Here is a 15,996-nt window from a genome sequence, read left to right as displayed (position 1 = left end):
GCTCAGGTGTGCCTCCCTCGGGGCCCGATGGGGGCCTAGCAGGGAGGTGGCAGTTCTGGTCCTTACTGAGGAAGACAGAGGCAAAGAAATCATTAAATATGTTGGCTTTGTCGTCTGGTGTGACAACCAGATTCCCCGTCTCGTCCTGCAAGGGCCCCACATTACCCGGGGCCTTCTTTTTACTCCCTATGTATTTAAAAAAGGACTTTAAAAAAGTGCTGAAGCACAATTTTTTTTGTAGGTTTATACCCTGTATGGCTGTGGTCAGACTTTCCCAGGAGCAGCAAAAAGCAAATCCTTGGTTTGAAGGCCACAGTCTGCCAAATGTCAAGTCTTTTTTGTAAAGATCTGTAACCGTCAGTTTGAAGGGCACTTACCGCCTGAGTGTGCTATGTGGAGCTCTGCCTGAATGGTTGAAGAAGGTTGTCCCAGCAGTGACACCCTACTAGGAAATACCAGCAATTTTGTATGGTGTCCTGATGTTTTGTCCATCAGGACACCATACTTGTAGTCCAGGATTATCCCCAGTAGGGCATTCAAGATTCAAAACTCAGTTTGGGGTAGGGTTGCCAACTCTGGTTGAATCTATTTCAGGAGTTTCAGCATATGATGTAATGACATTAATGACTAATCTACTCAGGGCCGGCCCATCCTATCCTGTGAAACCAGTGGCTGCAAGGGGCTCTGCAGCTAAGGGGCCCCCTACATCCAGCTGCTCACCACCCCCCTGCCCCTCCACCGCTGGCTTCTTCAGGGCAGGGGGCCCAAAACTATTTCTTGCAGGGGGCCCCTAAAAATTGTGGGCCAGCCCTGGATCCACTATGCTGTACTCAGGAAGGTAAGTGCACGTTATTATTACATTTAAAAAACCCCACTGGACTACTGTATAAATTGGATTCAACATTTAATATTTATTTTAATGAATGCACTATCATTTTTCTCCCGGTTGACTCTCAGCCATCTCCTAGAAATTATAGCTAATTCCTGGAGATGCCAGGGCAATCCTGGAGGGATGGCAACCCTAGTTTGGGAACCTGGGAAAGTTCCAGCCCAGGGAGTGGCTGGGCAGCTCCCCTCAAGCCTGGGTGTCTTTCTGCCCTGGGGGTGGTGGAAAGAGGTGGCGCTGAATGAAGAGGGCTGGGAAGAGCCTGTAGTGTGGTCCTACTCCACAGGTGTCTCCTGAAGCATGTGGCCTAATGGATAAGGCATCTGACTTTAGATCAGAAGCCTGAGGGTTTGAGTCCTTTCATGGTTGCTTTTGTTCCCTTACAGGTTGGCAGAGCTTTAAACTAGCTTTGTTGGAGGACAAGGATGTCGAAGATAGGGTGAAACCAGGAAGGACAAGCCACGACCTGACTGCTGGAATAGACCAGGTAAGTACTAAGAGGCCCACTAAGCATCATGATAGGGGAGTACTAGGGGCACCTATTGGATGACTTAAGTGTCTTTATACTAATGCTAGGAATATGGGGAATAAGCAGGAGGAACTTGCAATCCTGCTTGCAGACAATAATTTTGACCTGGTTGGGCTAACAGAAACGTGGTGGGACCCTACCCATGATTGGGCAGTGGGCATTGAGGGCTACAGGCTATACAGGCAGGACAGACTGGGGAAAAAAGGGAGCGGGGAATGTTGCTCTATATGTTAAGGAGCATTATACATCTTCCATAATAAAGATGGGGACAGAAGAAGGGCAGATTGAAGTCCTGTGGGTCAGATTACAAGGGGGTAGGGGTGCTAGGGACTTGGTAGTGGGGGTCTACTACAGACCCCCACACCAGGGGGAAGAGTTAGACCTTGAATTCTCGAGACAGCTCTCCAGGGCAGTACGCTCAAAGGACCTGGTTGTCATGGGTCACTTAAATTACCCGGACATCTGCTGGGAGGAGCAGTCAGCCAGGTTTGCCCATTCACGCAGGTTCCTAACCAGCATACAGGACCTGCACCTAACACAGGAGGTATGCAGTCTCACTAGAAGAAATGCCTTACTCGACTTGGTGCTGGCCACAGGGGAGGAGTTGGTGGGGGATCTGTAGGTACAGGGTAACCTAGGAGATAGTGACCACCTGTTGATAGGATTCACTATCTGACATAAGGTGGGAAAGATAACTAGTAGGGGAGAAGTGCTAGACTTCTGGAAGGCCAACCTCAACGAGCTCAGGAGAGTAGTTAGAGTGGGACTGAGGGGTAATAGCATCGGTGAGTTGGGAGTCCAGGAAGGGTGGGAGTTCCTCAAGGGACTGATCCTGCAGGCACAAAGGGTACCATCCCAGTACACATAAAGGGAGGCAAAAGAGCCAAGAAACCCTCTTGTCTGAGCAGGGAAATCCAGGAGGGCCAGAGGGGAAAAGAGAGGCTTACAGGTGGTGGAAGCAGGGGGCAGCCACCAAGGAGGAACCTGCTTGGCTCACACTTGCAGGGAAGCAGTGAAGACGGCCAAAGTAGAAACAGAAATCAGGCTGGCAACAAAGATTAAGGGTAACAAAAAGTCCTTCTTTAAGTACATAGGGAGCAAGAAGAAGGTGCAGGGTAGCATAGGGCTGCTACCTGATGGACTAGGGCAGGGGTGTCCAACCTTTTTGAATGTGGGGCTGGATCATGAACTTTTTATCACCCAGTGGGCCGGCGAGCCATATTCAAAGAGCTCAAAGGAAGCGGTTTCACATCACCCCCCCTGAAACAAAAGTACAGTGTTTACTTTCATTTCCCATCGCAGCACCGTGGGCCTCAGAAAACAGCTTGGAGGGCCTCATGGCGGCCCATGGGCCGTATGTTGGACAAGCCTGGACTAGGGCAACTCAGAACAGATAGGATGGACAAAGCTGAGCATTTAAACGCTTTCTTTGCATCTCTGTTCCTGGACATGGATAAAAACACACCTCCCAATGAGACTTTAGTCTGGCGTGAGAGAGATACCAATCCACCAACGGTTACCGCTGACCTAGTGAAGGGGCACTTGGAGGGGTTGGACGTATTTAAGTCAGCAGGCCCCGATGATCTTCACCCAAGGATAATAAAGGAATTAGCCGAAGTCATAGTGAAACCACTGGTGCAACTGTTTGAGAGCTCGTGGCGCTCAGGGCAGGTCCCAGATGACGGGAAAAGGGGCAATGTGGTCCCTATTTTCAGGAAGGGGAGGAAGGAGGACCTGGGTAATTATAGGTTGGTTAGCCTCACCTCTATTCTTGGCAAGACTTTAGAAAAAATCATTAAGGATCACATTTGTGGGGGGCCAATGGGCGATACAACGTTAAGGGGCAACCAGCATGGGTTTATAGCAGGTGGATCCTGCCTGGCTCACCTGGTCTCTTTTTATGACAAAGTCACAAAGTGCTTAGATGCAGGAGTAGAGGTAGATGTTATTTACTTGGATTTGAAAAAGGCTTTTGACACAGTGTCGCACCCAATTCTTACAAGCAAACTGAGTAGCTGTGACATGGACTTTTTCACAGTCAGGCAGGTGGAAAACTGGCTTATGGGATGCACTCGGAGAGCGGTGGTGGATGGGTTCATTTCTACCTGGAGAGATGTGGGCAGTGGTGTTCCCCCAGGCTTGGTCCTTGGACCAGTACTGTTCAATATCTTCATCAGCGATCTGGATGAGGGTGTAGAAAGCACTCTGTCCAAATTCGCAGACGGCACCAAACTATGTGATATAGTAAACACACTAGAGGATAGGGGGCGAATTCAGGCGGATTTAGATAGACTGGGGAAGTGGGCAGATCAGAACAGGATGCAATTTAACAAAGATAAGTGCCAAACGGTGCACTTGGGGAGAAATATCACCAATACACCTATAGACTGGGAAGTACCATTCCATGTAGCACAGCAGTGGAAAGGGACCTCGGAGTCACAGTCGATGCAAAAATGAACATGAGTCGCCAATGTGACGAGGTAATAAGTAGGCCTGTGCGAATAGGGAACTATTTGATTCAGGTTCAGATTCAGCCAATTTGGATGCCAGCAATTTGATTCGGAGCTCCGAATCGGTTTCCCACTTTGATTCGGCTGAATCGGCTCTGAAGGTTTGGAGCCGATTCAGCGATTCAGCCATAGGGTATAACGGGGAATCAATGAAATATCAATAACTTTGTTATTTTTTGTCTGATTTAGATGAAACTTGCAGGATTGGTAGCCTCTGCTAGGAGCACGATGTCTGCCAAAATTCAAGGAGATAGGTACAGGGGCTTGGGGGAAACTGCACACCTAAATTTTTAAAGCAAAACTCATGTCATGAGTATGTGCTAAGCCACAGCGGGGTCAAAACTTCAGGGGTGGTGGCCCCTGGTGAGGCCACAAAGCCTGCCAAGTTTCAAGGAGACAGATTTGGGGGGTTGGGGGAAACTGCACCTCAAGCTGCTGACAAGTAAAACTTATGACATAGATGACCCTTTGTGTGTTAAGGTGCAGAGGGGTGAAAACTGCAGGGATGCTAGCCCCTGTGGAGGCCACAAAGCCTGCCAGCTGTCAAGGAGATAGGTGCAGGGGTTTGGGGGAAACTGTACCTCAATCTGCAGACAAGCAAAACTCATGACATGGATGACACTGTGGGCGTTAAAGTGCAGCGGGGTGACAGCTGCAGGCCTGGCTGCTAGCCCTTGATGTGGCCACAAAGCCTGCTAGCTCTCAAGGAGATCGGTGCAAGGGTTCTGGAGCCCTGCACCTCTAGCTGCTGACAGAGAAAACTCATGACATGGGTGCTTGTGCAACTGACTGTCTCTGTCTTGGGGCAGTTGATTGTCTGTATTCATTATTTCCTCTCCTTAGTCTGTGGTTTTGTAAGTGTTAATCTTTGCTCATTAACTCATTACATTAGGTAGCTACTGTGTATCGAGCTGGTCCCTGAGTGAATCATGATTGATTGGTAACACAGTATCCTAGCAGCCAGGCCTGCAGTAGTTTCCCCCCCCCCCCCCCCCCCCCACACCCCCCCATGCCCCAAGACACAGTTGCACAAGCACCCATGACACAAGTTTTGCCTGTCAGCAGCTAGAGGTGCAAGGCCCCAGAACCCAGAAGCCCCTGCACCGATCTCCCCGACAGCTGGCGGGCTTGGAAGAACTGGAGAACCTTGATGATTGGAGTCATGGAAATGGGATCAAAGGTAACAGTAGAAGGTAGGGACAGGTAGACTTTATTTAATGGGGCAAGGTGTAAGTGACCCAGGATCAGAAAGACCTGGGTGTATTTTTTGATTATGAAATAATGACTAATGAGTTGTAACTTTGAAAAGGCAAATGTGATCCTAGTAGAGTCCTGGTGAATCATTTCCCGTGGACATATGGAAGTATTAATGTCATTGTACCTGGCATTGGAGAGACCTTATCTACAGATACTATGTCCAGCTCTGGTCCTCTGTGTTCAGGAAAAATGAATTCAGCTTGGATGGATCTAGTGAAGGGCTGCTTGGATGATCAGGGGAATGGAGAATGTATCTTATTTAAGAATGAAGGGGGACACCACTGCCAAATATATCAGGAGGGGAAAAACCAGGGAGGGAGAAGAGCTGTTTAAATGAAAGGCCAATGTCTGTCACAAGAACAAATATGTCTCAAGTGGGCAGGAATCAGTTATGGTTGGAAATTAGAAAAAAGTTTCTATTCTCCAGAGTAATTAGGTTCAGAAACTGCCTTTAAAGCAGGTAGTGGGGGCAAGAAAGTGGACTGGTTTTTATGATGGAGATTTGTAAGTTATTGAAAAGGGTTGAGTGGCATACCATATGGCAGTCCACAGGAATAGGGATTGGACTCAGTGATCAAGAAGACTCCTCCCAGCTTTTTGTTTTCTATATTCTGAACAAAAAATACTCAGATTTTTAAGCACGGAAGAAGAGGATATGTCCCTTCTGCTTCACTTTGAGAGCAGCTGGACTGTTTTGTAAGAAATCTTCAAAAATAAATCGGTCTGAATTAGAGAGCCAGAAGGAAGATTTCAGACCAAATGGATAAAGCTTGGCAAAGTTATACACGGACAAAAACAGTGTTTAAAATAGGAAATCTTATTAATTCTTGCCTTACTGACAAACACAAATACACCATAAAGTCCCATTTCCCCAAGCACTTTTGTTTCTCTCTCCTTGGAAGATGAGCACTTGTGTCCAACTAGTTCCAGGTTTAGTTCCATGGAAACTATGTTGTAAATGACTTGATTTGATTCCAGATCATGGAGGATTTAATCACAAGGGTAATCAGGGGAATATGAGCTGTCTTTCTTTTCCATATCCCTGATACCTGCATCCATTTCTTCTGTCCTTTATCTCAGAGGTGGGGACGAGCATACTGTTCCTGGAGGTGGAAGACACTCCACCCTCAGTTCCTTTCATTCATCACCCAAAACATTTATTATCAGACCTCTCAAATCCCTAGATGTACCAGCATGATAGTTGTAGCCTCAGAACTCTGCAGGACGTAGTTTTGCTTGTGGGATTAGGGCTGAGAAGATGTCACTTTGTCTATCAGGAGAAAGCAGTGACTGTGACGGCCACCTCTTGGGTCTTTTCCGGTCTGCAACAGGAAGTTCCTTGGACCAGAAAAAAATACAGCTAGAAATTTGGTAAAAAACATAAGCCATGATGTCCTAGCTGCAGGGCCCATTGTCCATATTCTATGAAATGATCGAACCTGGAGTTTCTAGTGGACTGCCAAATGCAAATACCATTTCAGTGTCCTCTTGCTCTTAGCTCCCATTTTGTATACTGGCACAAGCTCCTTGTCCTCCTGAATATCCTCTTGTGTAATTTTGTTGTCTGTAATCTCAGTAGTTGCCAGTTTGAAACCCCTTAACACATAATTTCAGCTGTTTTGCTCCAGCCAGCTGCTTGTCCAGCTTACAAACCCATGGAGACTCAACTGCCAGAGTCCATAGGCAGTCTTCCTACAGTGGTTGCTGATATTGGTCCAGGTCAGAATTGCTTCTCGAATTTGTTCCTGTGAAGTTTCCCAGGTAGAAACAAAGCAGGGGAATCTGCAAACCCACTGTCTCCCGGCCCAAGCTTATTTTTTCTTCTTATTCACAACAGCATACAGGAGTTCCCCGGGGGGACTGGCTGGGTGGGTTGCTTTGGGGAATGGCTCCATGTTGCAGTAGATGGGCTGCTGCTCTGGACTGGATGCTTGCATGGTGACATAAAAAATCTCTTCTCTATTTTCTGAATCCTGCAAAAATCAATAAAGAATATATCATTGGTCAAGGAGGATAAGCAAGTGGATTCCTGGGGTCTGCTATTGAGCAGCTTCGGCCCTGCAAGATGCAGGGCCTTTAACTGGGTGACTGTGCGGGGGGATCTGTTGAGAAGGTACAGATCCCTGAAACATCTAAAAAATTGGCAGCCATTGCCCCCCCAGCTTTACCTGTGGCAGGTTAGGGCATTCTGCTTTATGGTTGTGTCTGTAGTTGACTGTGTGGTGTTGCTAATAGGTTAGACAATGGATTTGGATAGGGATGCTCTTGCCTGTCTTGGGGGGATTGGATGAGATGACCCTTGAAATCCCTTCTAGCCCTACTTTCCATGCTGCTATGGTGCTTTATATTGCTGGGCACTGCTGCATTAGTCTGAGTAGCTGAGCAGAGTGGGAGGTTTATGCTTTCTGGATCTTTAAACTGAAAGCAGAGGGGCAAGGGTGAATCCTGTAAGAAACACTCATTTATGCATCTAGCCTACCCCATAACCAGTACAAGACTGCCTCCTGCACCATGGTCTTGCCTGCAGTCATTACCCTGCAGACAGCTCCACTTGATTGCAAGGGACTGCACAGAAGCAAAGGCTGGAGGAATGATTTTATATTTGAGTTCAGGTTTAAATGAGGCAAGTGCTTTATTTTAAGTCAAGAGGACAGGGTGGGAGGGAAGTGAGTTCTCCACTTTTTTCAGAGTTTAGCTCTAAGTGCACATCCACAAAACAGCTGCAACCCTGAGCATTTTGCTGTGCTTTTTTCCTACCTGATGATGGGATGGGACTTCCTGGTAGCTGGTGTCAGGGTTCAGTGAGGCAGAAGGGGTCCCGACATTGCTGTAGAGTCCTGTCTGGTTAGTGGTGACGTGAGGATGCACAAATTCATACTCTGTGCTGAGATCTGCTGGGCTGTTCTCGGCTGCCTGAAACAAGGATGAGATGAGCTCAGCACCAGGTAGACAATGGGATCCATCTCACTCAGGCTGAAAGGGATGCTCTTGGGATGGTTGTGGAGCTGGAAATAAGGGGCTTTTCTCATGAGACAGTCCCCCTAATGAGTGTGATTCACAGCTGAAGGTGACCCAGAGAAAGACAGGAGTGTTTATATTATAGTGTGCTATGGGCTGTTCTTTGGAGTGACACCCTGTGAATGACTGGAGACATGGGTACAAGAAACCTTCAGGTAGGGTCAAGTGTAAGGAGGACTTTGGAGAGATGCATGCAGTTGTATCCACCTAACTGAAACAAATGTGGTCTTCCTATAGGGAATGGGCATTTCTGGCTGTCTGCGCATCACTGTGTTTTGATTGGCTTGCCGGGCAGTCTTGATTTTCAGTAGTTAGTTCCCTCGGAAAATGTTAGTTCCCTCAGAAAAAAAAAATCCCTCCACTTGTAGGAACTGATAAATGGTAGCACATGAGATTCTGGCCTGAATTTCTGCTTGAAGTACCGTGCTTGCTCACACATATCATGGGACAGACGTTTGCATGTGCGCGTGCCTGTTTGCATACATAATTGCTATAAATGCTCATGCAAATGAGACAGGAAGTTACACCCATTCTGCAGTTTGGAAAATTCAGTGGCGTGCGGAACGGAGCTCAAGCTGTTTGCATTTTCCAAGTACCCTATTTCTTGTTAACTACAGCAGAAAGACGCACAGATAAGCCCCAACCACACTGCAGCAGTGATAAAACAGGATAAAGGGTTACAGCTCTAATCTGGGTCTAATCTATCTGGCCTTCAGGAAAACGCTTGATGTGTCACATAGGAAATTATTAAACTGGAAGTAGTTAGGATCCATATCTGCTAACTAAGCAGATGTTGGATTCTAACTAATGTTTAGGATCCATATCTGCTAACAGGATCCATAACTGCTAACTAACCAGGTAGCAGCCTGCAGGCACACGACCAGTCGCACAATCACTGCGTGTGCCGGTCACTACTTCACAATAACGTAACATGCTTTTTGTCTGCATTTTGCAGTTCCTGTCACCAATGGCTCTCTGCAAAGCCCATTTGTTTCCTGAGTGGATGTAGAGCTTCCCCATTTCTGCTTCCTGGAGGTGAGACTGCTCTAATGCAGCTGAATAAAGTTTGAATCTTAAGTCAGTCCCTCTTGAACACCAATCCTCTTGACATCTCTCACAAAAAGAGCCCCTGTTGGTGCCTGTAAACGGACCCCCTGGAACAAGTTCTTTAGGAAGGTGTCTGACAGACCACTTTCCTAAAGCAAAGACACTACAATGGTGATTGTAGATCACTTTAGTCTGGATCTTGCTCACAAACATCAGGGAAGTGAATCCGAGGAATTCTACCTTGGTCAGCACAAAAGCAGATGCCTTCCCTATCTCACCAGAGTATCTCACTGCAATATTTCATGTCCACTGTTGTTGCAGGATCATGGCAGGGGGCAAACAAACCTGTAACTAGAGCAAGGTGTAAAAACTCCACCTGAGCCATTTATCTGATTACCTTGACACCCCTTTTCTGAATAGATCAGCTTTGAAAAAAATAAAAATAAAACCATTAGTAAGTAGCTGATGAGGAGTTTTGGTACCTGACTCTTGCTTATCCATGAACAATTTGTTCCAAGTTCTGATCTGAGCTCTTTTGATTGACCAAGTGGGTCATGTGATATGTTTCTACACCCTGCTTGGATGAGCCCAACCCTAGGAAGTGTTTCTTGGGAAGAATACTCTACACTGCGAAGTAAACGTTTGCTTTTTGTGAATATTCTGCAATATTCACTTAAAACTCCTGGTTCAATTGAACGTTCCTGCTAGTAAGCTTGTGCTGTGGCATATCTGCAAAAAGCAAACACTAAAGGGACAGGACCATGGTTGGAGCAAGTGGATGTAGGAATTTGAGACTGAAAGAACATTCACTGCGTTATTTGTCCAGTTCAATCTGTGACATTAGGTCCCCCCTATTACCAGTGGATGGTACAAGGATGGACTATACCGTGCCTCACCATATTTGCTAGGTTGATTTTCTTGTCCTGCTGCACAGAAGCTCCTGGAAGAGTTGAATGAAATGAAAAATAGGCACAATTAAAACAAAGTCATAGCTGCAAGCAGGAAGACAAATGTTGCTGTAGTAAGTACAGAGGTCCAAATCATAGGGCTGAGCTCTACCTGCCTTTCAGAAGAAACACAAACCCAATTCATGGAAACAAAAATACTAGTACCAATCCAGATCTAGCCTTCTGCTGATTGTTAACTGCCCAGTGCTTCCCAGGCACTTCCCTTTGAATTCATCTCAATACCTTCATTAGTCAGTGAAGATGTAGCCAATGGAACTGAACCAGGCTTGGATGACTCTACAATGTCCATATAAATCCAATCAACAGGAAATTTCATTTTAAATGACCTTTTTGTGCCAGCAAAATCCTTCCCCCATGAAAATGCACTGTTATATTACACAGGCTTATTCTATTGTACAAGGCTCTGAAGCCACACTCCAGTGCAGGGACTCTGAATAAAAAGAAAGGAATTGCTGGAAGGTAAAAAATTTAGGAGCAGACTCTAGCCAGCCATAAGGAGCACCTGACTTCACAGGCAGTAGTATCGTAAGAGTGGGCTCTAGATGGAGCAAGGTGTATGGAACATGAACATACTCCCCTAGAGACCAGCTCCCACAAGCAGTTGAAAACAAATGTGATTAAAGGAAATATGTGCACACCTTTGGACAGTGTTGCACATGGGTCTCTCCCGTATTGCATAAAAGCTCTTTCTACAGATGCTGTCAGCCAGGTGCAGAGATGTGACTTAGTGGAGATCTGGATTTTGGAGGTCAGGGAAGTGTGAAAGGCAGTTAGAGCTGCAGCAACAGACATGGATACAAGATCCAGAAGCCAGTATCTTCCCTGCAGACACAGTTTCACTCACTTTTCTTCTTTCTGGATGCCCTGACCAACATCAGAGTAGCGACTAAGAACAAAATGAGGACCAGCGCGATGCAGGGTATCAGGACATAGAAGATTATTTTCTGATCCGAGGCAGAACTGGAAGAAAGGAGAGATTCTCTTTGAATACCCTTTCCTACAATCACCGATTCAACAAGCAGTGACTGTAGGGCAACTGGCACAGGGGGGACAGCAGGATGTACTAGTCCAAATTTAGTCTGGTTGAGGTCACCTGTAAAATGAGTTTGACACATGCATCACATTGCGAATCCAAGTAACCTGCTGCATGATCCAATCCGTAGAGCAAAGGTCTTGCAGGTATGGTCCATCACATCGTGCCACATAATCATAAACTGAGGCGCTACAGCCAGAGGAGGGCATAGGGGAGCAAGACCACAACTGATCTAGCATCGTGAAGTGAAGGAGAAAAGTAGATCGGTGGTTCTCATCCATTTTAGACTTGAAGCAACACTCAGAAAATAACAGCTTTTAGTTTTCACTCTTTTTTTTTTGACTACAGAAAAATACAGTGGTTTTTCTGATGCAAAGAACTCAGAAAGACCACAAGTCAGCAGACTATGGATTCCTATCTGAAATCTCTTGGTGCGTCTTGTGAATCATGTTTGCACATCTAACAGCAATATGTGTCACAGGGTAACACCCGGTGACACCCTTGCTGAATATTGCTGTTTGATATCACTATTGAGATACTGATCTCCACATTTACTGTAACCCATGCTCCCTGGACCTGCACTTTTATTATGAGGCAGTTCACATTTTCTGTCCTGTGTGGTCTTAGCAGGCTGTAGACACCTTAAGGCGTTGTCTGGTTTGTCTTGGGTGGTTTGGTGACACTCAGCTGCCTCCCTCCATTCCAGCGGCCCAAAATTTCACAGCTGATCTGGAGGGAGGGAGGACAGTCGAGGAAACGCTAGGGCAGGATTTGCATCATGACCCACCTCCTTCTGATACAGTCAGTTCATGTAACTTATATCATTTTTCATGTGCAGTATTATATTGGCTCATAACCACTCAGGAAATTTGTCTGGTTTGCTTTGGTCTTTTATGCTCTTTAGATCAGCAGCGATCAGCCGTCGCTATGCTGAGGCCAGTTGGAATGCACTGTTATCTACTTGTGGCTATTTTTTGCTAATGCTTTGGAAATGCAGGTTCTAGTCATGCAAACGTTTAGGCAGATGCCTACCTTTTTATATAAGGCAACTGACCCTGGAGTTATAGCAGACTTGAATTATAGACAATAAAAACCTTCCTGGAGTTAAAGGAGCAGCGGTGGCCAAATCAGGTCCAAAATGTAGACACATAACGTTTCACAAGAATTTGAGACCAAGGGAGAAGTTTCTGTGAACTGATTTAAAGTCAGTCTAGACAAATAAGGATTCTGCTTGCAACCCTCTTGTTCAGGGTGCTGAAATTCTTTGGCCCCGACACACCTTCACTTAAACGTGCGATGGGATCTGATCCCCAATCCCAGAAGGACCACCGTGCCTTCTGCCATGCCACACATGCATGTGCCACACATACATGGCAGGAGGTATGACTTTGAGATCCCGGATCAGACCCCAGATCAGGGGGAACCTCGGGTCAGTCCTGGGAGCCCACAGAGCCTGGGATCAGCTGGTTGTTAGCTCCAGCCCTGGGTTCAGGCCAAGGCTATTTGCAGACCCCAGCATGGTAGGAACTGATAATCAGCTGATTGTTGGCACCAGCCCTGGACATGCCATATGTCCAGTTTAAGGTGCTGCCCAAACCAGCTGTAAAACTGTTCTGCATTATTTATGGAACATTTTTATGGCTGGTTGCCATTTAAGCCACCTTAAATTGGGTGTACAAGTAACATCTTATCCATTGGTGCTGCAATTAGCACCTTAATTGTGGCATACGTATAATGTGTGGAGGGGCCCTTAGTCACATATGTGAACTACTGCATGGGCCACAGTCTAACTGACTGGAAGGAAAAATGAAACCAGATGGTCTTCTTTCCTCTTTCAAGCCCCGCAAAGCTCAGACAGCAAGTAAAACCATTGTAGAAAAGGTAACATGCTTTCTATATTACTTAATTTTTACATATAGAGCGTCTAAATATTGCAGCCTGCCTCTACTCTCAGCTTATTCTGCACCAGTTAGTCTTCCCCTCCATGTTGGCAATGGTTAGCATAGATGAGGCTATAGATGTCCATAAGAACAGTCATGTGGAGCAAGTCATTTGCATGAATGCATGCTGGTGTCTTTAGTCGTGGTGCTTCAAGTAGAGAAAATGGGCAGTAGGGCTGCAAAAGGAATGAGGAAGAACGAAACTTGTGGCTAGGTTCAGTCACTTGTTTTTTCTGCAGTTATGTGGGTTGCAGCAATATAAGTCCAAGCTGAACTAAACACACACCTTGGAGCATGTAAGCAATCCCACTGAGCTCCTGGGAAGGGACAGAGATCGCTGTTACAGTGAGAAATAACTTGTTCCAGGTGCAATGACTCTTCCCTGGGATTTAGCTCCTCCAGAACCACATCCTAGCTATAGCTTATTTTTCAAGGAATGCAGTGGAGGTAGCTGAGGTCTGACAGAGAGCATAGCAGGTCTTCATGATGAGGTTTTACAGATCAGAGGTGTCATGTAGAGGCAGAATTGAGCTGTGATTATTTTCTCTGAGCATGGTGGGCAGCAGGATGCTGGCCTGTTAAGGCATTGCCTGGGGTACAGAAACCCAGGCTCAGCCATTGCTTCCAGGGAAAGAAGTGCCCATAGAGCCCTGAACTGGGGGTGCTGCTGGCACTCACCTCTGTGTGGCAGAGTTGGTGGTGGATTGGCCCTGTGAAGTACCTTCCCATGTAGGAGTAGATTCCTTGGAGGAAGTAGAAGCTGTGGACTCTCTTGCTGATGATGAACTGGTTGTTGAGCTAGAGGTAGGAAGAACTGCAGATAAAAAGAGGGATTTAGAAAATCTTTCAGCCTCTCTGGTGTAAAATGCTGCTGTGTGCTCAATGAGGTTTTAGCCACAGCAAATGCAAAGGAAGGCGTCTCCCCGCTGCAGAAACCCCCATATGCTGCTCCCATGGCACATATGAGCCAGAAGAACCTGTCAGAACTACACAGGCTGCCACTGCCAAGCCCACACTGCAAAGCCTGGCATGGAGGTATGCCAAGGTGTGCCTGGGGGCAGGTGGGGGAGCCTCTGTACTTCCTAAAGCGATAGGGATCCTCTGCTGGTCCCTGGTCCTGGTAAACTAGAGCAGTCTCTGCTTTAAGTGGCACTGACAATGCCCACATCTGTAAGACTAAAGCTGATTTAAAGCTACATTTCTTCCCCACCCCACCCCCAAGCAATGCATCCCAGAAGCAGAGTGGAAAATGTCAGCCAGCCATTGCAACTGCAGCAATGTAATCAGTCTGTTTTTCTCCTGCTCTTCTCTTTTCCCCCTTGCCTCTTTGTTGCTGTGGGGGACTAGCCAGAGACGGTGACGGGGGGAAGAAGAGAAAAGCTTCTGCTGATAAAAATTGCCAGGATCTGCAAGATTTTTAGAAGGTTTTTTCCTTCCTGCTGCGTAATCTGTTACTGGTGCATTGGGGACTCTCTGAATCAGGATCTGAGTGAGGCAGAGCCATCCTGTCTGGAAAAGAAAGACATTGCCCGTGGTACCTCCGTGCCCCTGTACTACTGTCCCTTGTGGGCAGCATCTGCAGTAGGCGGCCCTAATGCGACGGTATGCAAGATGCCGGCTCTGTTGGTAGTGCCGCTTCCAGCAATGATGTTCTTTTAGGACAGTGTGATCGATCATTCATCTGGCAGCTAAAGAGCAGGGCCAATGTATGCACAGTTCACTGCAAACCACGTGGAAGGGCACAGAGGGGGGACCGGTCCCTACACAACACTAAGCCTCTCCTTGAAGCTACCAGGCCTCTCTCCTCCAAGCATCTGCAGTCCTGAAAGCAGGGTGCTTAGCCCTGAGACACAAAACCACCCCTGACAACTCCTTCACCTCTCCACTCAGCCCGTTTTCCTCATTGGGAAACTTCAGGCAGCAATGACAGCTCCACCCTCATCACACTGAGTGAGATTGTGGGACCACAGCATGCAACGAGTTAGAGAGTCCCAGATGCTGGACGGCATGCCGGCGGGATAGGGGCTGCCCATGGCAGGGCTCGTCCCCTCCATGAAGCATCCACAGTACTCATGAGATTGCCTGGCCAGTCCCCTGCAGTGCCCCACGGCCCATGAAAGGGGGATTCCCTGTGTGCATTAGAGAGGGGCACAGGATCCCAAGCCGCCAGGTATCCACACCCTTGTCATCACTTGGGGAAGCAGGGAAGGCAGTTACCTGGGGACACGATCACCTTCACAGCGTGCCTGAGATCAGGCAGTGCAGTCCTCGCCACCCCGCAGTGGTAGGTGCCAGCATCTGCCTTGGTCAGGTGCTCCATGGTAACCGTGAACGTGCGCAGGCTGTGGTTGTCCTGGAGGGAGAAGCGGCCCTTTTGGACCTTGGCCTCCGACCCGTTGGTCTCCAGGATGTGCTCCCCATTAGAACAGCGGTAGGAAGATCCTTCTCTACACCAGAACTTCCCATTCTTCTCATAGCCCTTGTCATACCCGCATGTCACGGACACCGACCCACCTTCAGGGCCCGTCACCGTCCGGGGGCCTGTCACTGCCACGCAACCTGGAGGACACAGAGCTACAAGGAGTCATTTTCATGCAGAGCAAGTATACAATCCTGCAGCCCCCTGGTAACAGAAGCATCACCGGAGCCCTTGACGTGCGAGCCCAGTGGAGCAGGAAGTGCAGAGAGGTCTGGGGTCTCCTGCCCAGCCTCCCTGAGCCACAGCATCCCCAAAAGGGCAACGCAGCCTCTGCAGGAGGGGGAAAAACCCCTCAAATAATCTCCTCCTCTCAGTGCGTGCAGGGAAAG

At 47.5% G+C, this 15,996-nt stretch overlaps 1 protein-coding gene and 1 long non-coding RNA gene across 2 annotated transcripts in view; one reads left to right on the top strand and one right to left on the bottom strand.

Moving 5' to 3' along the window:
- The window catches only part of LOC112549600, a 38,147-nt gene that overhangs the window by 19,662 nt on the left and 2,489 nt on the right, over positions 1-15,996 (top strand). Inside the window, exon 2 of the long non-coding RNA XR_003093091.1 lies at positions 1,273-1,373. This is a non-coding gene — a long non-coding RNA (uncharacterized LOC112549600). The remainder of the gene's footprint in view (positions 1-1,272; positions 1,374-15,996) is intronic.
- Positions 6,015-15,996, bottom strand: part of LOC112549599 (CMRF35-like molecule 6) — a 10,907-nt gene continuing 925 nt past the window's right edge. The window contains exons 2-7 of the mRNA XM_025199146.1: positions 15,406-15,762; positions 13,867-14,002; positions 11,060-11,175; positions 10,144-10,187; positions 7,940-8,095; positions 6,015-7,155 (exon numbers count right to left, since the gene is read on the bottom strand). Of these exons, the coding sequence (XP_025054931.1) occupies positions 6,994-7,155; positions 7,940-8,095; positions 10,144-10,187; positions 11,060-11,175; positions 13,867-14,002; positions 15,406-15,762 (971 nt within the window). The 3' untranslated portion in view covers positions 6,015-6,993. The remainder of the gene's footprint in view (positions 7,156-7,939; positions 8,096-10,143; positions 10,188-11,059; positions 11,176-13,866; positions 14,003-15,405; positions 15,763-15,996) is intronic.

Source organism: Alligator sinensis, unplaced genomic scaffold, assembly GCF_000455745.1.
Source record: "Alligator sinensis unplaced genomic scaffold, ASM45574v1 scaffold876_1, whole genome shotgun sequence".
Lineage (NCBI taxonomy): Eukaryota > Metazoa > Chordata > Crocodylia > Alligatoridae > Alligator > Alligator sinensis.
The sequence above is the reverse complement of the archived record's forward strand: the minus strand, read 5'-3'. Positions and strand labels throughout refer to the sequence as shown.